This window comes from Gobius niger, assembly GCF_951799975.1.
Source record: "Gobius niger genome assembly, chromosome: 9".
Classification (NCBI taxonomy): domain Eukaryota; kingdom Metazoa; phylum Chordata; class Actinopteri; order Gobiiformes; family Gobiidae; genus Gobius; species Gobius niger.
The window spans coordinates 15,434,092-15,459,367 of NC_136860.1; the positions used below are offsets into that span (position 1 = coordinate 15,434,092).

The window sequence follows — 25,276 nt, forward strand, 5'->3', positions numbered from 1 at the left end:
AACCTTCCACACCGGACGCTTGGAAGGGGCTCTTGCCTGAAAAATAACTGCGGTTTGGAGGCTATCTCTTTGCATCTGCCATGCCCTATGGATCTCTAACTATACACCCATGGACTACACCAGGATCTGCAGGAGCCCATACGATTCAAAAGACGGACATTATCTGTGCAGGTGGACAATGGTTTTTCGAGGTTACCCGTTAGCTTGTTATAATCGACTACAGCTCATTGTTGATGAAAAGTCTGCAATAAACCACAAATGTGTAAAGCCAGGCTCATTGTGTGATCATCGTAAAGGCTGCTTCGAGTAGTTGCCTGCTTTATTGACGTTATTTGTGCATAATATGCTGCCTGTTTTCAATGAATGTTGTGAAGGTGAAGGTTGTTAGCTTGTCGCGGCTAATAGTGCCTTAGCTCCGGGAGAAAACCACTCGGCTACGACTCACTGTAGATGAAATGTGAGCAATAAACTACACAATCAACAAGCCAGGCTCCGTGTGTCATCATCATAAAGGCTGCTTCAAGCAGTTGCCTGTTTTAGTGACGTTTTCAATGCATAATATGCTGCTTGTATTCAGTGAATTTTCCCGTTAGCTTATCGCGGCTAGCTTGTTAGCTCCGGGAGAAAACCACTCGGCTACGACTCACTGTAGATGAAATGTGAGCAATAAACTACGAAATCAACAAGCCCGGCTCAGTGTGTGATAATCATAAAGGCTGCTTCAAGCAGTTGCCTGTTTTAGTGACGTTTTCAATGCATAATATGCTGCTTGTATTCAGTGAATTTTCCCGTTAGCTTGTCGCGGCTAGCTTGTTAGCTCCGGGAGAAAACCACTCGGCTATGACCCATTGTAGATGAAATGTGAGCAATAAACTTCCAAATCAACAAGCCAGGCTCCGTGTGTGATCATTGTTAAGCGGTTCTTTATGTGTGTGGTGGTTTTATTGACTTTATGTGTGCATATTTCTCGTTTTCACGTGATGACTCGAGGTTTAGCTTAGCATTAGCTTTCTCCGGAGGCTCTCTGCATCATCAAGGCCCAGCGCAGAACCAGACACTGAAATAAGTGTTCTTGTCACCGGTTTTAATCCTGGGTGTTTTGGGAACAGAAACACTGATGTGTGTCTTTGTAAAAGTCTGCTGTGGCTCCGGTTCACAACACATGAAGCTAATCCTCCATGATGACTCTGTTTACATCTTAGGGCTAGACACTGCGGGGAGGGGGTTCTGCTGAGGAGCAGTGGTTGGTTACTCGGCTGGTGACGAAAGGTCGGAGGCGTATCCTGGAGGTCGAGGGCGTTTCCTGAAGGAATCAGGCGTTTTATCCCTAAAATGGCCGCCATCAGAGTTTCTACAGATTACTCGAAAATACGTGAATGTGCTAAGGCAACACTTCAGGCATGGTTTTAATGAGGGAATGACTTAATAACATGATGTAAAGCTTGAAAAGGTCGATTTTGCATAATACCCCCCCTTTAATGGAAATCCCAACCCACAGCAGTGTTTACACAAAGAGGAAACAAAAAACTAAAGTGGGCGGGGCTGACTAAGGTGAATACAGTGTAACAAAAATGTAACAAAATCTAAATAATATACATACCATATTTTCCAGACTATAAGTCGCACCTTTTTTCATAGTTTGGCTGGGGGTGCGACTTATACTCAGGTGTGACTTATAATTTCAGGTTTGTTATTCTCACACTGACAACCACGAGAGGGCGCTGTAGGCTTGTGTACCAGAATCTGCTACTCCTGTACGGTTGTACAATGACAAATAAAACGCATACTTATTTACTGTACCACTGAAAAGTTGAAAAACAATAAAGTTTGGAGTGAGCGAGAAACTTGTGAGGGACTGGCGAAAAGCAGAGGTTACTCCTGCAGCAATGAAGAGAACAAAAAAAGCTAATCGCGGGCAAACAGCGAGATGGCAACAGCTTGAGGAACGAGTTCGCAAATAAGAGCTTGAACAACGTGATGCCGGAAGAGGCTTGTCAGCAGGGAAGTTACGCCTGCAAGCCCAGGTAGTTGCCAAGGCTGGTGCGACTTATATTCCGGAGCGACTTGTATATGTTTTTATCTTGTTCATTTTGCATTTTTTGGCTGGTGCGACTCATAGCTTGGCAAAAAATAGTAGCCTGATAAGCGTGCTTTTAAAGTTTGTGTAATGTTCAACAAGACAAAGACCAAAGTTGTTTTTTTCATTAGTCATCAATCAATGAAAACTTTCTGAACAGCAAGAGAACACAGAGAGATGAATCAAAATGGTCCTGTTTGTGTCAGTATCTTTTCAAACAAAACAGCTGTCTCGCAACAGCCTGCAACCTTGAAAAAAAATGAACTACTGACTGAATACAGAAGACTAGACAAGCCAAGTACTGTATTTTTTGTCATTATGATACAGATTTGACAGAATAAACTTAAAAAAAAAACAAAAACATGTCAACAGCAAACAAAACTAGAATCTCTCCACTCGGTCTTCAGCCTTGCGGCCAACAATGCCCATAAAGAAGTTGAATATGTAAAGTGAAATCTACAGTAAGTGCTCTCTTCAAAGCTGCCTTGCTGCCATGGAAACCATTAACGTTCACATCACGAAGCACAGAAATTATTTCTTACTGCAGTATTTAAATAAACCGATAAATGCGTGTGTTTTATTCAAATTGTTGGGCGAATTGGTACACAGCCGGGCTTTAACAAAAACATAATAGACTGGTATGTTGCATAAAATGTTTCCAACAAGAATGACACATTAAAAACCCCATTCAGTCAGAACAGCCACATCCGAGCAGTAAATCTCTATCTGTTGAAGGGACATTATATAACTCGCCTTGTCAGTCCATCTTAGCTAACTCCGCGGGGGACCACACTGGCCCTCTGCGATCGGACGTGTGGCTGCCTCATATCTGTTAGTTTTGTCTATGGAGTGGCACTGTGCTGGACTCCAAAAAAGCGTCTTGTAAAAACTCCACCGGATTGATCGACGCTATGGCTTCCCCTTCCCGCTGAGTCGTAGATGCGCCGACAAACTCTCTCTGAAAATAGTCGCATTCTTACAGATGTCGGTGTAGCCTTTCCATGGACAAATACAAAAAAAAAAAAGACTTGCAGTGTTTTCTCTTGCGATCAATGTAGACACAGTCCGAAGCGGTCAGAAAGCGGGCATTACGTATAACAGGTCGATAGAGCTTATACCCAATTGGTCCAAACAGAATTATCAGCGGCAAACAGCACAAGAACTCTGGGAAAGTGAATTAGCGGCTGTGCTTTGACACCGCCGGAGTGAACTCATTATAACATTCTCCCCTAAAAGCTGGGGAGTTTAATTGGACGGATACAACTTTTAAAAGGGCTGGAAATATTAACCTAACCAGCTATTTTCAATTTCCATGCAAAACATTTCGCTTTTGATTCAAGCTTGATTACCAGGGGGAGCAGAACAAATGGAAACAACAAGTATAGACTGCAGTTGGTGAAGCACTTAAGAACAGAATGTGTACAACAAACACAATCTGAAACAAGAGCGCACTAAACTGAAGATCCTCTAGTTTAGGGACACAAATCTAAAAAATGTAGCCCAAGAAAGGCCTGTTACTTCAGTTAACCAAACAACCAATCAACTGTTTCTTTCTTTTTATTAACTTTAGCTCATACACCAAATCAACCATGACAAAAACAAAATATGAACAAAGTAAAAAAATGTTTTTTTAAAAAGCCACCAATTACACAAATACCAACAAATATTATATTGCAGGTTTTGAAATGAAAACATGTAATGCACCCTGCATTCATAACTGAACTTTAAGTCTATTCTTGTCAGACTGCTGTATAGTGAAGTGAACTGGAGGTTAGAGGACTGCATTGCAGTGGTACAGTTCAGTCAAACTTTCTAAATGCGTAAAAATTTTATACTGCAACATTCTGTACAGCGAGTCTATACAGTCTGTAGAGGGTCACTGAATGCATAGAGGGCAGGAGAAGGCCACAAGCAATCATGCAAGACAGTTCATTGCAAAATAAATATTAATATTAATGTATCAGTCTCCTTTCAAGCTCTTTGAAAAAAAGAATAACGCCTCTTTACATTGCATTGCCTTCTCACACTTGGTGGTTTGTGACTTTGCCCAGTCTGCCCTGGGGCAATAAATTAGATGTGGCTCCTAATCTGCGGCAACTTTCTCATAAACGCCCACTAACCACTCATCACTTTCTCTCCAGTGTTTGCAAGATAAAATGTCTCGTTATAGAATAGTAGTATATATTAATTTTCTATTTTACATGTTACATCACAAGATCAACTATGATGTCATAAAACTCAACACTAGCATAATCCAAGTCTAGTTACACAAAATTAAACATGTTGATTTTCTAAGCGTATAAAAAGGGGTACTATATTGTAGCACTTTGACATTACTGCGCGGACGGCGAAATACTACGAAGGTGTTAATACGCCTTAAACTATAGCTCCCCTTTTTATCCGCTAAGAAAATCAACATGTTTAATTTTGTGTAACTAGACTTGGATCGTGTAACTTTTCACGTAGCTGTATTTAAATAGGGAAAACGTGGAACAACTCGGTAGCTTCTAACTATAACTATGCTAGGAGAGGCTAAATGCTAACAACACTTGCGTGACTGAGCGCACGCACAAAGACCAGACAGTTACGCATCAACTCGTCTAAGCTCAGGCAAGAACATATCTCAGTATGTAAAAATGGTGGCCTGTTTCTTTAAGAATACAAAAGATTCAATATCGACATCAACCCAACCAAACAAAGTAGTAAAATGAAGTCATTTTCAAAGACCTACAGCTACATTTGTGTACACGTTTGTCCACGCTAACAGCTGTGCGTGCCCCAAATGTGTGCAACATGCTCCAACACAGTTCAAAGCGCCGCCCGCCGGAGTTCCCACAGCGGCTAACGGTCCCCGGGGAGAACGCATGTTTACCAGGCCAGGGCAAACGACACTTCAGGGCAGGACGCAGGACATTCCCCTCTACAAAACATAGCTGACATTCTAGGGGCCCCGCTGCACACCTGTTGATTGGCATTAGGGCAGAGGGGGGGACAGAAAAACAGAAAAAACTGATGCTTTGTGCAACCACTTCAGCTGTCAGGCATGGTTACAATATACTGAACTATGATGCTGAAAGAAATCTATACTGGCGCACGCTGGCAGCAGCAGGGCAACGCGCACCCATCACAAATTCAACACTTCTAATGTGAAAGTGCAGTGCTTGATAATTCTGTAAAAACATAAAACTTATTTTTACTGCAATATGCAAGTTTGCAGAGGCCGTTTCAGAGGCTCCTGTCTGCAGTGACCGAGCTACATGGTGAGTTACCAGCGAGATGTGCCTCCTGCCATGAACACATTCTCTATGGACGCTGGTAGGGCTGGGGACCATTACATTATTTTGTATACCAGTACTTTAATGATACTTGTTTTGTTTTTTGATACCGATACCTGAACGTTACTTTTTGTCGATACCTATGCTAAAAAATTTGTCAGTCCAGAACCAAAAAACAGAACAATAATGTGTGGAAGATCTGCAAATTTACAATATCGGGTTCAGGAATGTCAGGAAACGAGTGAAAGATGGGGAATAATTTGGGGAGAAAAATGGGGTGAAATATTAGTAATAAAAAATGTGGGTAAAAATGTTGAAAACGAGAAAAAATAGGACCAAAATAAGAAAAAAAATATGTAAATAAATTGGGGGAAAAATAAATAAAAATGGGGCAAAAAAATGTGTGGTGGGGACAACTTTAATGTTGTCCCTGGACCAACAGCATCAAAACTTTTCAATTTTTTTCAATACTTTCATTTTTTCGATAGCGGTCGTACCTAAAAAAAAAATGTCCGAGCCCAGACTGGTATTAACGGTACCCAACCCTAAGCCTTAGCCTGCAAAAAGGTAGCTTAGCACTTGAATAAGATATACTTTGGCAACTGCATGCAAAAATGTATAGCATTGCCATTCCCTGTGGTATACTGTGCCGCCGTCTGCTCCTGACCATAGCCCCAAATGTAAGCCCAGGCCTTGATGTCACACCCCTGGCTTTGTAAAGTGAGGTGTGAATTCTGCAGGTTCCCAGAGGGCAGCACCGCATATCTATGACATCAGCTCATACAGTAAACCCTATAGCCCACTCGCACATGCTTCCGGCTCTGCTTGCTTTAAGTCTGCGCTCGGGGTCTCGTGCAATTTAAAGTGTACATTTCACCGAAGATAGAGTTTTCACCACTCAACACCATGTTGTTTCATTAGTCTTTATGGATTCTGAATACATTTATATCACTTTTTTTTTGCTTCCTTCAAGGTTTGGTACAGTGAATCATTTAGGAGAGGAGTATTGCAGAGTTTTTATGCACAAAGGTCTGAGCTTTTGCAACTAGAGACTTGGACACCATGATTTTTATAGTTTGTTAGCATAACTTAAAGGGACTATACAGAGTTTAAAAATGTTAAAATTATGTATTTTCCTCTCCCTACATGTTCCAGCCATGTCCTAATGTGTAGAATGAGCCCAGACCTGTTCACCACAACTGCCTCTAAAATCCTGCACTGTCACTCAAAACGTTGTTACTTGGGGTCCGAATTGCCGTCATGCACGAGCTTAATATAGAAGGTGCAGTTACAAGTATAACTTGAGGTGGCAGTAGTGAGTATACAACAGCCAACTTGCATCTAGCCTCTTTACGGTCATGCAAGTGTCTAAAAAACACCCCCAATCATACAAGTGTAGTAATGCAAAACACCAGCAGAGGGCAGATATTCCATTTTAAACTACCTACAGACAAGGAAGAGAGAGTCTCACTAATGAACGGGATCTGAACCAGTTTGGTGAAAGTTTCTGGGCTTTAATGCGCAGTGGAGCTTCATGGAAATCTCTGTGTGATGTTAACCGGAGTGTGAAAGAGGGAGGAGGGGGACGGACATTATCTGTATAACCCGTTTTCAAACGTGATAGCTAAAATAAAAGAGTAAAAATGCTCTATACTTTTGATGCTAACAGAGCTTGAGGTCTGTTTATTTCTCATAAATTACAATGGCAATTTACTAAAGGCTAGGGTTTGAGAAAATAAGATTAATTGACTATACCAGCTTTATTATGTAGGATTATTGAAACATGCACAAATTAATCTGACTGGTATGTTTTTGATGAAGGTGTAACTAGGGTTACACAATTTCAGAAATTTTCAATGTTGGAATTTTTACATGGGAATTAACAGGAATTTATAGGAATTGATGGGAATATATGGAGATTAATGGGAATAAAAAGGGAATAAATAGAACTGAAGGTTGTTTCTTTACAAACAGATAAAAACTGCAGCTGATTGTTGTATAATTTAGGTCTGTTCTGTTGCTCAGACACTGCCTGTATAGTATTGATCACACTTCAACATGATCTGAGTGAGAGACAGGTGAATTCAACCAATCACAGTGTGATAAAACAAAATCATGATATAAAGCTTTGCCATTTGTCCCAAAGCTAAAGCCGAATGTAGGTTTAGGTAAGTTGCGCTATGTTTTGAAATGACGACATGGAGAGTCACACTTCCTGTATGGGTCCTGGTTTGACACTACTCAAATGCATGTTTCATGTTTTGTAATTGTGAACTAACAGTTACCTATTAACATTATGCCCTCGTTTAAATTTCAAATAAGTTCATTCAAAAGGCCCAATTGTGTGTGAACCTGAAAGGCACGATATGGTAAAGCTGTTAATAATTGATGCTTTTGAAATGCCTTTTCCACAGGGTTAGAAGATAGAAGAAATACATAGAAGAAATATATCTGAATGCACAAATGATAGTTGTATAACCAAGGCAAGCTTTCTTTTTTTCAACTCTACAATTGTCTGTAACCCAATAGGCAAATTCACTCTTTTAAAGACTTACACAAGCTACCTGTCCTCAGTCGGCCTTCGCAAAACTTACAAAAGACTTTTTACAGGCAGATCTGGTGGCCCCGTGAGCTACAGCGACACGGGGCCGGGGTCAATAGGAAAAACAGGAGGGGAGGTAAGTGCGAGGGCCCCAAAACTACACAATCACAAAACAGTTAAAAGAGAGCGGGCGAAAGGGGGGCAGGGGTATCAACAACTGTGACAGCTGTGTGGAGGAGCCATAACAGGCAGGAATGCAGAACGGATCGGGCAGACAGTGGCTCCTACATGGACCAGCCAAGGACCAGGCACAATGTACAACAGCTGCCTAATCCAGTGCTTCTCAAGCAGGGGTGCAGGTAACATTCAGGGGACGAGAATGGCTTCTGCAGGTACTTGTGGTTCAAATATGAGGTGGTGCTTGTCTTGACTCAAAACTAAGGGGATCACGGACTTAATCCTGACTGCAACTACAACTCTGTAAGCATTGGCCACACTCAGAAAACCTCCTCGCCACTGCAGTAAATCTCCAGGTCTAACTCCACGTTCGAGTGTCATCTTGTCAGACAGGGGATGACAAGTTAGTTGCCAGCCTTGGGCACAAGTCATGTCATACAATCTGCCACTGACAGGCGACGCCACTCAGAGAGATGAAGGGGCCCGAAGTCACACGCAGCATTCGGCATGACGTTGATAGAAAGTTAAAGAAGCACATTTAAAACAAGTTCGCACACACCAGAAGTAACAAACGAATCGCTACATTGTCCTCTTGAGCAGAATATTCTGTCTCCATGGGTCTGAATAGTATAAAACGTTTAGCAGTTCATATTTCAGTATCTCTCAAATCAGAGCTAATGGCTAACATTCATTGGATGCATATTAAAGATGCATTATGCAACTTGTATGTGGAAAAAACAGTTTATATTTGTGTGTGTTTGACCTTGTAGTAACCCAGTGGCTGTATGAGTGGTCAGCATGGCGCCTTTACTTCCCATCACAGTGGTCTCTAGGAAACTCCAGAATCAATTGTCTGGAAGGTGTTCACCACTGACGGCTTCTCACCAGAAAACTTGCAAAACTATTGAACCTGGAACGTTGTAGAGACCGCCGTGATGGAAAGTAAAGGCGCCATGATAACCACTCATATAGCCACTGGGTCATACAGGATCAAATACGCACAAATATCAACTTTTTTTTCGTCATAAAAAGTTGCATAATGCACCTTTAATTTTTGAAATAGTGCCAAACTAATCTGCAAAAAGAAAAATTAAAGCTATTTTTATGTATTTTGAAACTTCATATTAGTCTTTAGCTCTAAGACAAACTTAAATTTTCTATCCACCATCTGATCTTTGAAAAATATCTTTATTAAAATGACTAATCCCTTTAAGCATGAAATAATCCAAAAAAAAGCTGAAATGATGATTAAAGACAAACCGATAACAGTCATTCAAGTCGTGATTCTATACTTTTCTGTGTATAAAGTTTTCTGGGAAAGGCTCGTGACCCACTGAAAACAGTTCTGCGACCCACCAGTTGAGGACCAATGCTCTAGGAAATAGGACGGGAAATACTGACTTCAAGGTAGAGGTAATAGTGTAGCAACGTCGTGCAATGAGCCTGTAGCCTGTGTCTTACCAAAATCCTCCAGCTCAAGACACACTAATGGTAGAAACACTGTTTGTGTGCAGGGCGGGCTGAAGTTTTGCTATAGGAACTGTGAGGTGAAGAAAACTATTAGCACGTGGGTGTTTTGCCATTCACAGAGGTGAAGAAGCTATGCGTGTAGAAAGGCGTTACGCTGAAGGTCTAATGATGCAATGAGCGCGAGTGGAAGAAGTCAGTTCCCTCTGGCACTTAGTCTGAACTCAGAAACAGGGAGCGAGCATTAGGTGATGACATTATAGACGCATAAGTCCCAGTGGCTGTTAAATGCAGCTAAAAGGGTACATTATATCTACCAAAGCACAAAACAGCTCTTTATGTGAAGAGATTTGACTTTTCAAAAGTAGCCAATTTATCAGAACACGAGAAGAATACCTCGAAGAACAACGGCTGAACAACTGTCTCAGTATTCAGTGCACATGGGAACTAAAACTAAGAGACTGATCCATTTACTGCTAAACTTTGAAGATAACACCCTTTACAGTTAGACCGTTCAAAACTAAAAGATAAATATGTTCTATACACAAGTCCCCTCGGAGATTAGCAATGTAATTAAAGATTATAGAGATAGAGATATAATGCCTAAATTATTCAAAAAGCAAATAACGTTGCAGCATTAATCTTTATCTTGGCTGAAGTTGCAGGTTTTCTCTCCGTCATTAGATTGCACCTAGTTTAGCTATGATCGTGTAAACTAAGTGCACTGCACAAGCTTCCTTCTCCTCACCTGCTACTGAGTTGGGCCTGGGCATCATGAGTGACGAGGTCTGCGTGGGGTACGTGACGGGGCCCTCTGGCGAGTGATTGGTCGCCGGGTGTGATGGTCCCGCCCCTCCCGTGGACGCGCCGGGGTCTGCCCTGGAGGGGGTGTCATGAGGCGTGCTGCTGTTGGAGTCTTCCTCCGCCACGGGGGAGCAGGTGTCGCCCCGCACGCTCTGTCCCAGCCCATTCCGCACGCTCCCTCTCAGGCTGCCGTCTTTACTCCACTCCAGGCTGGAGCCGCTGCGGTCATCGTTCTCCGAGGAGCTGGTGATGGTGGCTGGAGGGGAGAAATGGCAGTTCATAATCCATTTGAACATTTAGGCAACGTGGGTGAAGCAGTAAGACAGTAATGCTCTGGTGGGAGAAGTGATCGAACAGTCGCCCTATTCTTACATCACAGTTCTAAATGAAATACAAAATCCATTTTGGGTTGTTGCTTTTTGGCAAGCTTGTCCACCTCTAATCAGTGTTCATAATGTTCTAATAAAGTGTTTCCCAACCAGTGTGCCGTGAGTAGGGATGCACCGATCCGATACTGGAAAAAATACTATATCGGGTATCGGCAACAAATATCCAATACTGAACCGATTCCAGTTTTGGCTCTGAACGCCTTAAAAACACAACTTTTACCACCTAAATCTAAGTGAATATGCTGCATATCATTGTAAAGCTGAGAACCTGGAGAATGGGTTAGTTTTAACCTTTGCAAATGTATTTTGATCGCCGCGGACAATTCTGCGGTTAGCAACAGTATGCTAAAGCTTGCGTGAGCATGCTAATGCTAACAAAAACTAATCAAGGCTGGGTCAGAAACTATGATACAAATACCTAAAGTAGCCTAAAAAATGTAAATAAAATAACCACTGCTGAAGCCAAGTGTTTTTATTTTAGTTTAAGAAATAACTGATCTGACATATTTGCAAAGATCAGATCACTTAACGTGAATTGTTTATATTAATGTAGCCTGAAGCCTGTCATATACCGAAGGATATTTAGAGTAGAAAATGTATCCTTGTTAAAAGTTTATCCAATAGATATAATTGATATTTGATCTGCAACATGACTCTAAAATATGATTTTATTGATCTTACGATGGAGAAAAGAGTCAATAATTTTTTTTCACTCAAAGAAAGACACTTTTCAGACAGTCTCTTGGAATCGGTAAATATCGGATATCGCCTCAAACCCCAGTATCGGTATCGGTAACATAAAAAGCTGGATCGGTGAATCTCTAGCTGTGAGACACCATTAGGTAGATTATCCAAACCAATGACCCGTCTTTCAACTTTCTGTCACGCTCGGCCATGAGATCTAAACGCTACGCCGTTAGCGCATACATTCGTGTAAATTAGCTTGTATAAACCGCATGGTTCAGAGTGTGTGAAAAAAGTAGCGTCTTATAATCCGGAAATAACGGGAAATCAATTGAGACTAGACTTTCATTATCAATAAATATACTTTTTGTGGTATACTGGTTTGACGGTGTGCCCAGTGATACTTGTCGCTCAGAAAAGTTGAGAAACACTGTTCTAATAGTCACCAAACATCACCTTTTTGGTCCAAATTACACCTCCCGAATAAAAAAAAAAGCAAAACAAACCCCAATTTTTGATTCTGGCGATTGTTCAGACAGTCAATATCCTTGTGAGCTCGGGATTTTTTCGAAACCAAAGCCCCAACCTTACACAGGAAAAGCATAACCATCTTGGGCACACATCAAAGCTAATGTCCTCTATCCAAGCACCGACATTACACGCTAGTTTTAAACACCAAAAAGCCATTTCCTGCTGCAAAACGAAGAAAACTTTGATTTCAAACAAGAAATGTGCCAAGAAAAGGGCTTTTATCCATTCATCAGTCCTCATTAGCGGCGCGTGTTCGGAGGTGAAATTGAAGGCTGTATTCCTCAATGAGCTAATCAACACTTTGATTTGTCAGCCTTATCTGCCTCATTTGCATGGCTTGTAAAATGTGACAGATTTGGGCAATTAACCTCTCGAGATCCACTGTTGCAACTTCTTATTGTTATTTGGCACCGAGTCAGAAACAAATAAGACAGAACAAATCGCGTATTATTAGGCCTCAGGGCAAAACGAATCGGTACAAGGGCTTCATATCATGTCCGCAGTTTTAGAATTTGTTATAGATCGTATAAGGGGTTAGAATCAGATATTGTTATAGATATCGCTGTATGGGGTTATGTTGGGGTTACATATACAAATAAAAATGGACAGAAATGTTTATAATTTGAATTCTGGTGAGCCTTTCTCTTTTACCGTTGAAACGAAACCAGCAAAGCAAATGCCAGATATCTGAACTGGAACTGCCCAGCTGGCTCTGTTTGCACACACCATTGCTGTTATGAATTTCATAAGTCTGCTGCTCGTTGCATCATCGCTCTCAATTTCACTCCTAAAACAAATCCAGCTCCGGTGACGTCTATACTGTTTACCTCTCCAAATATTGTATTCAAGAAAAGAGACTCGAGCCGCCAATTCCGACCATCAAAACCGCGTTATCACGGTGCACATTTCAAATACATCCTGGGGCATTTATGGTCGTGTTTATAGAGGTTCTCGGCTGCTAGTTGGAAATGGGATACTGTGCTGTTTTCAGAAGACATTAGCACCTAAATAACCGTCCAAATTGAGGTCTTGAGTCGATTGCTGCCTTATATCTCAGACCGGCCCTTCCTCCTGATGAAGCCAACCCCTTGGGAGTCATTTTTAAGACCACTTTTCAGACTCCGCTGGCCAGGTCTAGCAATGCAAAACAAAGTCAAACGAATGCGCCTTTCCAAATAGGTGGCAAACTTCAAAAAGAACCAAACACTGCTTTTATTCCTCGATCCGCTGGGTGGCATGAAGCGGGGGAAAAAACAAAAAACAAACTCCAGACATTTGCAATAACATCACATAATAACAACACTTATTTCATCGAGGCCTGGTAGATAACGCATCATGGAGTGCATAAATTATTTACAAGTAGCCCGGCTTGGATATCAAGGGAGAAGAATGACTGACTCCGAGTGATCAATTATGTCAGCTGTGTAGACTGCAGCGTGAGGCTAATCCACGCCGGGGGCCGCTTTGCATTCTGTAGGTTCGGTCGCCAGGCAGAGCATATAACTTATAGGGAAATGGACTCTGAGAAAAAATGTGCATGTATTAAAATGATGGAAGGAGTGGCCTCTCCCATTCATTTTGATATTGAATAACTCAGATGGACTTGCTAAGAAGATGTGTCTGTAATGCATGCTTATTTAATCCCGCAAGTGGTTAAGATATGACGGCTGGTTTGGGTCTGAGCTGAAGCTAATTTTTGGGTCAGGTTTTATACACCGTCTGACCAAAAGAAAAGCCAGCACACAAAAAAAATGGCTGGACCGTCATTTATATGTTAAAGAGGGGGTATTATGCTTTTTTCAATCACATAGCACCAGTCTATAGCACACTACAATGATGACGAAACCTTCTGTTGGTCTGTAAATGCAGTAAATTAGAATAACTGCCTTGTATAAAATTGCTCTCTCAAAATGGCTGTAGTGAATGTCTTGAAATAGGCCTCTGTCTCTTTAAGAACCTCTGAGCCTTTCAGACACGCCCCCTCCACACGCTGTCTGTGGCATCAGTGGGGAGGGTGTTTTGCTGAGGAGCAGTGGTTGGTTACTCGGCTGGTGACGAAAGCTTGGAGGCGTCTCCAGGAGGTGGGGGCGTTCCTAGGAGGACTCAGGCAAACCTATCCCTAAAATGGCTGCCGTCAGAGTTTTTACAGATTACTCAAAATTACGTGAATGTGCCAAGACAAGACTTCAGGCATGTTTTTAATGAGGGAATGACATAATAACATGATGTAAAGCTTGAAAAAGTCGATTTTGCATAATACCCCCCCTTTAAATAATTCAAATCCAGCGTAATTTTTCACCAAGATCTTGTATTGATGATGGGAGAGTGTGAGCACCGCACAAAAGCCTTCTCCAGCACATCACAAAGATTCTCAAAGGCGTCAAGATCTGGACTCGTGTGTCGTGGCCAATCCATGTGTGAAAATGACGTCTCATCCTCCCTGAGCCACTCTTTCACACTGTGAGCTTGTTGAGTCCTGGCATTGTCATCTTGGAAATAGACCGTGCCATCAGGGAAGAAGAAATCCATTGATGGAATAACCTGGTCTTTCAGGATGTTCAGGTAGTCAGCTGATCTTTGGGCTCATAGAGTTGATGAAACTAGATCTCACTAACTGCAGTCACACCAGATCATAACAGTTGGCTACATCCCGGTGGTGACCTTTTATTTTTTGGTCGGGCAGTGTACATAAAAAATACCCTCACAGATACAACGTATTTAGTTTAACTTACAAAGAACCTTCAAGTAATAGATTCATTAAATAAATGCAGCTTGCGCCATTGCGATTGACTGCGGAATTGCGGGAAGCGAATGCAGAAATTGCATAAACTGTTCAAATTGCATAAATTGGTTATATGCGAAAATCCCTATTAAATTGCATTATATTGCTTTAAAATGCATAAACTGTTTAAATTCCATAAAGTGGTTACTTTGCATAATCTAATTTACATAAACTGGTAAAATGCATAAAATGTCATGTTGCATAAACTGTATAAACTGCATAAAGTGGTAAAATGCATGAATGGGTTAATTTGCATAAATTATGTAAATTGCATAAACTCTTTAAAATTCATAAATCCTAAATGGCATAAACTCTTAAATTGCATAAACTCTTTAAAATGCATAAAGTGGTTACTTTGCATAAATTGTAAATATTGCATAAACTTTTTATATTCCATAAACTGGTCAAACTGTTGAAATGGCCTCAGTGCTTGATTGGCAGAAGCTGCACAAATGGCTGAAAGGCCTGGAGTCTCCCCATTGGCTGGATTCCCCCCATACACACCAATGCAAACATTTCAAACTCCCGTATAAAAAAAATGGAAAACTGCAGAAGGCCATTCTGCAGTTTCCCCATTGATTCCCCATTGGCTGGATTCCCCCATACACACTAATGCGACAGGTCCACATACACACTAATGTAAAAATTTCAAACTCTCATATAAAAAAACTGTAAAACTGCAGATGGCCAATTTTTTCTCAAAACCCACAAGTTGCAGAAGCTGAACATGCACAAAGTGCAGAAATTGCAGAAAATGCAGAAAAAAGTGCAGAAAAGCATGGATTTGCGGCAGCCCCATTATAAGTCAATGGGAAAAATCTCCGACATTTCGGCCGATTGCGGAAAAACCGTAAGTTGCAGAAGTCCCAAAAGTAATAGCACCCTTCTCCTCAACATGCGGAACATTTTGATGCATAACTTGCATAAATTGCACAAAGCATGAAGGTGCTGAAAGCTGGAGAAAATCAGGAAAAAGATGGAAGAGGAATAATAATAAAGAACATGAAAACCAATAATTGACTGCGGAAGAATTCCGCAGTCAATCAATAAAGAACATGAAAACCAATAATTGACTGTGGAAGAATTCCGCAGTCAATCAATAATAAAAAAAAGCTAATAAAGAAAGAAAGAAATGAAATTACTTTGACAAGAGAACATTATTGCAATTGTTTTGCTGAATAGTAAAACATGGCTCGCAAATCTTACCTCACAAGTTATAAACATCTGCCATTTCCCTAAATATTGGGCGTTTATGCTGCTACTGCTAATGATAAATCCAAATCGTTTTCAGAATAAATCGCACTTTATTTACGCTGAGCCAACGTTGTTTACAAGAATCTGCAGTAAATCAATGCCCTTATCTAATCAATTGCCATTTCCGTCCATACGTCAAATCCTGCATGTCTGATTAGCTGCTTGTGAGTCGAGCAAATGGATAAATACATACAGCGGAATGTCAGCTCACTGTCAGCCCGGCCACAGATGTCGAGATGTCTATTACCCGAGATACAGTGCTATGTCAAAATGTCAGTGTCGATTCCTGATACTCGCTGCTTCACGAGTCAATAACAGCTGTAGGGTGAAGCGGGACTCCAATAACAAATCGTTTTCAGGACATCTTGACATTTTGGTTGCATTTTACAAAGGGTGCGGTGCCAAATGTACCTTCCCCTTGGATATGAACGATAGAAAGCTAAAACATATATAAAAGTTGTGTGGGGCATGTTGCTGTATTAGTAAAACGTATTATGAAGTAGTTTCGACCTAAAACATGTTATGACTTACATGTGATGTTTTTGCATGACATGAGTAGAATGCATGACATTCTCGTATTAGTTTAGCATTGGAGGTCTCAGTGTTCACGCAAGAGCAGAAAAATGGCGACTTGGAGACTTTTCTAAAAAACGATTAACCCTTAATAAGATTGAGAAACTTAAAGTGCAAGACCAATACAAAAAATAAATAGCTGCCATTTATTCTACTGAAAATTTACCGATGCTTGAAAAACATTTTATTAGCTCCAAAAAATATGCTCCAAATCATATTTCCATGCGCAGTTCTCACGCGTTGATTAAACTCGGCCTTAGATTAAAAACATGCTCACACTATAATGAGTAATATGAGGACAGTGTGACCTTGCTCGACCTCTGGCGTCTGTTCTGTTGCCTGCTTTGAACTGGATAAATGCTACAATTAAATTACAAGGAAGAGGTCAAAAGCTTTCCATTCTCTTTGTTCTTATCTGGGCTATACAATTAGTGTCCTAATGCTTTACTATGAGCTGAGGGGGCTTTTCAGCTTTGCTTTTGGCACGGCAACGCACTGTGCTGTTTCCATAAGGATTTATCGAAGCCTGGTTTTCAATTAGATGTGCAGGTGACTTGGCTCATCACAGGCATTCTTTGGGTTTTCAAGATGGTCTGGGAATTTCCTTATAAGCGGTTGTTTAATGCAGCAAAAATCAGCTTTACTATCCACAGCGACTTCTTGAAAATTCATGAGAGAACAAATACTACAGATACTATTACTAATAGCTAACCTAGTTTGTATGAGCTTTAGGCACTTAGCTTATGTAGCACATAGCATTTAGCTGTACCCATATTTAGCACATAGCATTTAGCTTATTAGTGCGTTCATGTGGACTGGGGTGGTCGTTTTCCCGAGATGTGACGTCATTTTCCCCTTTTATCACTGATTAGCGCTTAGCTGAGCTAATCATTTAAAGATGTCAAAAGCTAAACGGTAGTTTGTTAGTTTTTAAAAATATTACTTGAATTAACTTTTTGCTAAGGTCGATGTCGGGCATTTCACTTGCAATTTTGTCACGAGGATGACGACAGCTAACACGAAAAATCTCACATTAGACAATCAAAGAACAAATCAGCTGATTTCCGCAGTCAGGTGCGGGAATGTCGGGAAACTCGTTATGACCCGAATTCCCCAGTCGTTTTCCCCAGTTGAGCGTGCGTTCACATGCATTCCCAACTGGGGAAGTCGTTCGCCCGAGTGTACATAGCATTTAGCTTAAAAGCATATACCATTTAGCTTACGAAGAACATAGCATTTAGCTTTAGCGTACCGTACGTAGCACATAGCATTTAGCTTTAGCTTATGTAGCACACAGCATTTAGCTTATGTAGCACATAGTATTTAGCTTACGTAGCACATAGCATTAACTTACGTAGAACATAGCATTTAGCTTTAGCTTATGTAGCACACAGCATTTAGCTTATGTAGCACATAGCATTTAGCTTACGTAGCACATAGCATTAACTTACGTAGAACATAGCATTTAGCTTACTTAGCACAAATTAGTTCTTCAAATACTAACCACTTGCTAATGTTTTCACTTCAGACACTGGCAGTATGCAAAAAAGTTGAACTGCTAGCAGCCGCCCCTATACATTACTAGCTCCCTTCAACTCTTCCGCACTTCCTAATTCTTCTCGTGCCTGCGTTTATTTGCATGTTTCAAGGAGGTGAAGATTGCTTCCTGGTTCGCAATGTATAGAAATGGTTTCCAAAAACAATATGATGCAGAGAAGATGCGGCAATTATAATTCTATCACAAATTACTACTTGCACATTAACAATTGGGGAAAAGGGGATACAAACTGAATGTCATGGCCACAATCCACCACTTTGTTGGTAAATAAAAACAACAATACCCAGTAACACAAAACAGTAAACGTAAAACATGTATATTTTACATAATGAAAATCTCCAATTGGTGTAACACAACTGAGAATTTCATGCAGTTACGACAACACAAAACTCTATGTGGCAAAAGGGGTTTGAATTTACTCCAAGTTAGGTACAGGGTAGGAAGGATACTTCACCTTTACTCCACCTCGTATTATTTACAATCACTAAAATGACCTACAGCGGGATTGTCGTAAAGCCTTCCTACAAATGCCTCCGATCCAGAAACACCATGCGAGTAATATCCCATCGCAAATCCATCAGTTCCCCTCGTAGCTCGGAGTACACTTTCCATATGTGCCATCTGGCTTGAGTGGAGCGGACACGATCATCGAGCCTCGATTGTGTCCGCCGCGTAAACTGCACTCACCTATGATCCCGCTGTCCTTGCTCTCGAGCGTGGAGCTGGGGGTGGTGATGGTGCCACAGGGGCTGCAGCGGCTGAGGGGGGGCCGCCCCGAGGTGCTGTTGAGGGTGGAGCAGGGGCTGTCTGTGCAGGGGGACGCCGTGCTGCTGGTCAGGGTGGAGCAGGGGCTGATTCCCTGGCTGGTCACTGAGCACTGCCAACAGACAACAGAAGTTTGTGAGGAAATGTGAGATGCTGTGCAAGTATGTTTTGGATAAATATCTAACTTTTTGTTGGTTTGAAAATGCTACATTGATCATAAACATCTTATTCAAATAATCTGCTTCCCCTTCTTTGTTTCCGGTGTGACGCACGTTTCCAAACGCTTCCATGCAGTGGTGATCAAACCTTTATTACTTGAGCAAAAGTACAGACACTCCCAGTCAAATATTACTCAAACACAAGTAAAAGTTTCTTCATCAAATTATTACTGAAATGGAAATCAGTTTAAATAGGTTTTTCAATAATAAAATGTTCTTCAAAAACATCACTCACTCCCAAATTGCCCACCTGTACAGCCGCCATAAACACAATATTGGCACCTTAGTCCTTCTAATTTACATTAATAATAGAATCCATGATGGCAGCGCAGTCTCCTCCAACAAAGCATGTTCCAAAAAGAAAATTCACAAAGACGTGAAACACCAGAGCTGGGCTGAGCAGGCAAAAGCCTCCTCAGTTCTCCAGGGCCTGTCAATCAAAGCCCAAAGCTAAAACTTTAAAAATACATACAACAAAAACCAGTGTGGTTAAAAGCATAATACTCTCCTCAGTTGTCACGGGAGAAAACTGCCTTTTTAGAAGCAATGAAAGTAGGAGTCAGGAGTCACTTTGGAGTCAGGCTTTTGAGCTGTTTTTGACACATGTAAAGTCCCCATTGGTTTCCATATTATAGTGAACCTTCTGGAGTCGCCCCTGGCCACTAGGGAGTACAGCATCACAGCAATGTCAGCACCCCGCCATAAGGACCGAAGAGAAGTGCTTTCTTCGCTCATTGACAGCAACACGACGGGAACAAATCTTCTGTGACAGTATTTCTACACAGCACCATCTGCTGTTCTGGAGTGTGCTTCATAAGGATTTGACCAAATATTCTGCTAATAAAGTACTTTTTTCTTTATACAGTTGTGCCTATAGTTTATGCAACTTTTTTGGGCCAGAATATGAATGAAAATACAAAAACTTTTTTTTCCACTCATGGTTAGTTGATGTTGTGAAGGCATTTATTGTGAAAAAAAGAAAATGTGTGAAATCATTTCAAAGCACCATAACAAAATAAAACACCAAAATGACCCCAGCGCCATCGGGGCACCACCTCCACTGATGGTTCACTGATGCCACTGGCTCCAGCAGAATGAAGTGAAGGTCCCGTTACTGACCATCTCAGTCTCCTGACCTCAATATCATTGAACCACTGTGGGGCAAGCTCATGTTCATGCAAGACAGCCAAGGAACTTACAGGAACTGGAGGCTTTTTGCCGAGAAGAATGGGCCGCTTTAACATTAGATTATATACAGAACCTTCTCCATCACTGCCAGAAAATACTCCAAGCTGTCATTGATGCTAAAGGGGGCAATATATGGTATTAGGAACCATTTCACAGTAATGGCTTCACAACATCATTGTCCATGAGGGGAAAAAAGTTTGTGTTTTCATTCACATTCTTTGAGAAATGGCCAAAAACATCCATCCATCCATCCATCCATCCATCCATCCATCCATCCATCCATCCATCCATCCATCCATCCATCTATTTTCTTCCACTTTATCCGGGGCCGGGTCGCGGGGGCAGCAGTCTCAGCAGAGCTGCCCAGACTTCCCGATCCACACACACCTCCCCCAGCTGTTCTGGGGGGACCCCGAGGCGACACCAGGTGAGCTCGGAGACATAGTCCCACCAACGTGCCCTGGGCCTTCCACGAGGCCTCTTCCCACTAGGACATGCCTGGACCAGGAACAGATGCCCGAGCCACCTCAGCTGGCTCCTTTCGACGTGAAGGAGCAGCGACTCTACTCCGAGCTCCTCCCGGGTAACTGAGCTCCTCACCCGATCTCGGAGGGTGCGCTCAGCCACCCTGCGAAGGAAACTCATTTCAGCCGCTTGTATTCGCGATCTTGTCCTTTCGCTTGAGGAGTTCAAGTATGACCAAAGACAAAAAAGGAAAAATCCACCAGGCAGGGTGTGTAAACTTACATGCACAATCGTACAAATGTGAAGTAGAAAAATAACAAGTTCTCAGCAAAACTACTATTCAAGTACTTCGTTATTGACTGCCCCAGACCAAGTTCCTGGTTTTTGGAACTGGAGAAAGATCGTCAACAGCCTACAGTTCAAAATTCAGCTAACAAATACTCTTAACTTTACAGACTGTTCACTTACTCCCACATCTAAGAACATAACACAGTATTTTATGTATCATTCTGAGCTAACCTGTAAATGTAGCATGTCTTCGTCTGTGCGTGTTGTCCATCGAAGCCCTGAAACATCTCTATATAAATTGCCTCTTGATGTAATTTTACTGTCTGGCCTGGCAACAAACCCGCATTCTTCCGACATGAGCAGTATCCATTTCATCTCTCTGGACCATATTTGGGATACAATATGAATATCAAGCAAAAAGTACAACTCCAAAACACATCATACAATTGACTGGGGTGGGGGGGGTGGAGCGAAAGCACGTGAAGTCTAAATTTGAGCATAACATTTGAGCAAAAGTTGCTAAGCTCTGCAAACAGAACACAGCTGGAAAATTGCACACTTACACGTCTCGGTGGAATAAGCCTGAAGGGAATTTTAGAAAAAGAAAAAAAACACTGCCGTTGTACAATGGATACCTTTTTGTGCTCTCCGGCCTGTCTGACAAGCATAAAGCAAACGCATCTTTCCTTTGAATGGAAAGACAAGCATGGCAATCTCAATTAAGGCATTTTCTTTCTCATCTTCCCTCTAATTGTGTGCTGCCTCTGCTGAAAGTACAATAGCGGCCATGATTCTGGCTTTGCGATGGTCATTCTTGAAAGCTGCACTGTCCCATTATCGTCTAGCAATATATTGTGTCTGCCCTACTTTATCCATTGGCCTATTAGTTTAAAAAGGGACTGCACTGCTCCCCTCGCTAAAAAGTAAATCAAAGAGCACTTGTAGGTTTAATCAGAAGCAAGATATTTTTAAGAGAATTGTAAATGATTTGAGCCTAAAGAGAGTCTAAACTGGGCTTGCGTTTCTGTTACATCATAGCAACTTCGCATGGCCACTTTCATAACTACTGTGCCCAAGTGATGTGGCAAAGTATATTATGGATTTTCGTCAATTTGAAGGCTCGCATAGCAGAAATAGGGCCATTATCATTGGCTGGTGCCCTAATTTCAGGACAAAAAACACAATCAATGCCAGCGGAGTTCACACTGACAAGAATAAAGCAGATTAAATCAGTCTGAAAACAAAAGATGTACTATTAATTATTAGGAAAGACATGTTTTGTCTATTTCAACACTAAAATAGACAGTGTAGAAATAGACAACACTGTCATGTGTTGTCATGTGAAAGTGTATGGACTTTGGACTATAAAAGAAGTATTCAATCAGTTAAAAAAACAAACAAACCTTTGACTACCAGTAAAAGCTAATATTTGACTATTTCGTGCACTCCCGTTCCAAAGCTTGGGGTCACCCAGACCAGTTCTGTAGCTTTTCTCATTAGCACAACAGTTCTGAGCAGTGCTAGCATAATTGCACGAGAGTTTTCTAATCATCAATTACACTCAAACACGATTAGCTAACACAATGTACCATTAGAACACTGGAGCCTCTGCACAACTATGGAGGTATCCATTAAAAATCACCCGTTTCCAGCTAGAAAAGGCATTCACAACATTAACAATGTCTAGACTGTATTTCTGATTCATTTAATGTTTTATTCTCATTAAAAAAAAGCAGTGCTTTTCTTTTAAAAATAAGGACATTTTAAGTGACTTCAAACTTTTGAGCGGTAGTGTACATAAAAAACAAACTTCTAGTCTGAACATTATTGGCTGCAGGTCTACACAAATGTCAGCTGCTCATCAGAGAGGAATTACTTAAAGCCACATTGTGGAAAATGCAGGTAATGGTAACACTTCATAATAACTACACTTTATTTAGCTTTATTAGATGCTGAGTGTACACTCAATTTACGAACAATTCTTTAGTTAAGTATGACTGACACTTAACAATTAATAAACCTCATTTTAAAGCTAGTTTTACTAATACCAGAAAACACATTAATCTCAAAAAACAAGCTTTTGCTGCTGCTGTTTCCAAACAGTGCCCTCTGCAATTCTAACCTCAACTCATTAGGCCCATCTTCACTCGACGAGAGTTTTTAAAAGGTCCTCAGTTTTGAGTGCTTCTCAGCTATTTCCTCCTGACAACAACAAGCCCGAGGCAGTAGCCCACAACACACTGTGATACTAGCAAAAACCTCTAATACAGGATTTGTGTAATTTAGTGAAAACAACAACATGCTGAGTTTAAGACCTGCTGTAAAGCAGCACTCAGGAAAACAGAATTACTGGCAGATGACAATAACGCGCTCCTTTCCCTCGTTCTCATGAGAATTCAAGATGTGGAGCCACACGAAGCCAGTGAGGACCTCGTGCAATATGGCGGCAAAAAAACTCTCAAATGGAAAAGATAAAAATAAATAAATGTATTTACTTAGTTGTAATGGAGGACACAAATTTAAATAGTGAGAAAAAAAACGAGATTATGTATCCTTGCGTGTGATTGTAAAGTTTGTAATAGTAATCAGTTGAGTATGAGTCGCACATTTAGGAGCTGCTGAGATCCGGTGCGTTTTGTTCCATTCCTTTATCAAAACGGGGCATAAAGCAAAATTTTTAAAGCTTATATCATGTTCTTCTTTTCCCAAAAAGCTCCCCCTGAGGTCCTTCGCACCCAGGAAATGCTTTCCTCACCTCTCGATTTCTTTCTAAGCTTAATCCTTTCATCGAGACGCACAATCACACGCCATAGCTTCACTACAGCCTACAGCCACACTGTAGATCATGCTTTTCCCTTCCTTTTTTTTACTCTTCATTGAAACAGCTGCGCCGCGAAGGCGAGCCTGAGGAGGGGGCTGGGAGGAGCTTATGGGGAGATCATGTGATCAGCAATTTTAAATCAATATTGCATTTTTTAACCAACAAAGTGTATGAATTGTTTGAGATTATTACCAAATACCTGCAAAAAGCATAATATCCCCTCTTGAAAATTGGATTGACCGAGGACGGCCTGTGGCTGTAACAAGCACTTGAACTGGTTAACCTCCAGTTTGTGGGCAAGGGTTGATTGTCATCCCTGTAGAATTTAAATTTCTTTTTTTAAGTACTTTTGGAACCATTGGTTTTCCCAAAAAACAAAAATAAGAACTATTTGGAAGAGATGTGTTGTACTGGAGGCAATTGGAGTGCGATCTCGGAGCAACACCTCATGACATCAGCAGGTGGATTTGAGCTCAAAACCCACTGCAGCATCTCCCAGTATTTGTTATTTCAGCAAACTACCTGCTCTTAAAATCCCCTCTGAAGCTTCCCCGGCGGCTCATCTCGTACCGTTCTGTCCGAGATGAATCACTTACGGTTATGGCGCGGCGGGCTGTCCGCTGCTCTTTAAGACCTACGTGTTTGTAATTAGCCCGGGCCCCAAACACACCCGAGTCTCCCTCCAAACATAACTCTATTTCGGGAGTCGTCTTGGGTTCCTCCGGTTACACGGTCCAAAAGTGCACTCGCGTTTCCCAGAGACTAATGGACCGCACAGGCCACTTCCATAAACAAAACACATGCGCTGGGATTTCAAACTTGTGCTTCTATATGTATATAAAACTGCAGTTTGCTCTGGAGAAGCTAATTAAGGGAGAATGTATAAAGAACATATTCCTAAGTATATTGCAGTTAAATAAATATTGACGAATGATAGGAAGATATCACTTGGGTTAAGTCTAAACCAAGTTGTTTTATATATAGCTTTTCAAAAACCATGAAAGAACAAATCAAAACAATAATAACACGTTTTCATCTGAGATCATATCAATAAGTTACAGTTCGTAGTGTTTGTTTGTTCCAACTTGCCATCTAAATCCCAAGCAGTTTGAGCTAATTGGATTGGCTAATTACTTTGAGTACATGTAATCACAAAAACTAATGAGTTTGAATAAATCGTGCAGCCTTAATTTCCAACAAACGGACTCACCGTAATAAGTTCCGCCAAGAAAGCGCTTCCAGAGTTATCAGCTAAAATCCCAATTTGCCAGTTGCTCAAAACCGTCAAACACCGAATCAAATACTAAAATCCGTGCCGTGGTGGAAAGTCCATGGAGCTCTCATCCCTCTCTCCTCTAGCTCTGAGTGCTGCTGCAGCTGCTGTTTCAGAGCGAGAGCGCGGGAGGTGAAGGGGTGGG

The 25,276-nt window shown here is 41.3% G+C and overlaps 1 protein-coding gene across 5 annotated transcripts in view; it reads right to left on the reverse strand.

The window, feature by feature from the left end:
• LOC306967699 (protein TANC1-like) overlaps window positions 1-25,276 on the reverse strand; it is a gene marked incomplete at its 3' end in the record, with an annotated part of 145,870 nt that overhangs the window by 47,204 nt on the left and 73,390 nt on the right. For all 5 annotated transcript variants that reach the window (XR_013793202.1, XM_079562818.1, XM_079562817.1 and 2 more), the window contains 2 exons: window positions 18,801-18,990; window positions 10,287-10,598 (listed from right to left, as the gene is read on the reverse strand). Coding sequence is in view for 4 of the 5 variants with exons in the window: in XM_079562818.1 (XP_079418944.1) it covers window positions 10,287-10,598; window positions 18,801-18,990 (502 nt within the window). The remainder of the gene's footprint in view (window positions 1-10,286; window positions 10,599-18,800; window positions 18,991-25,276) is intronic.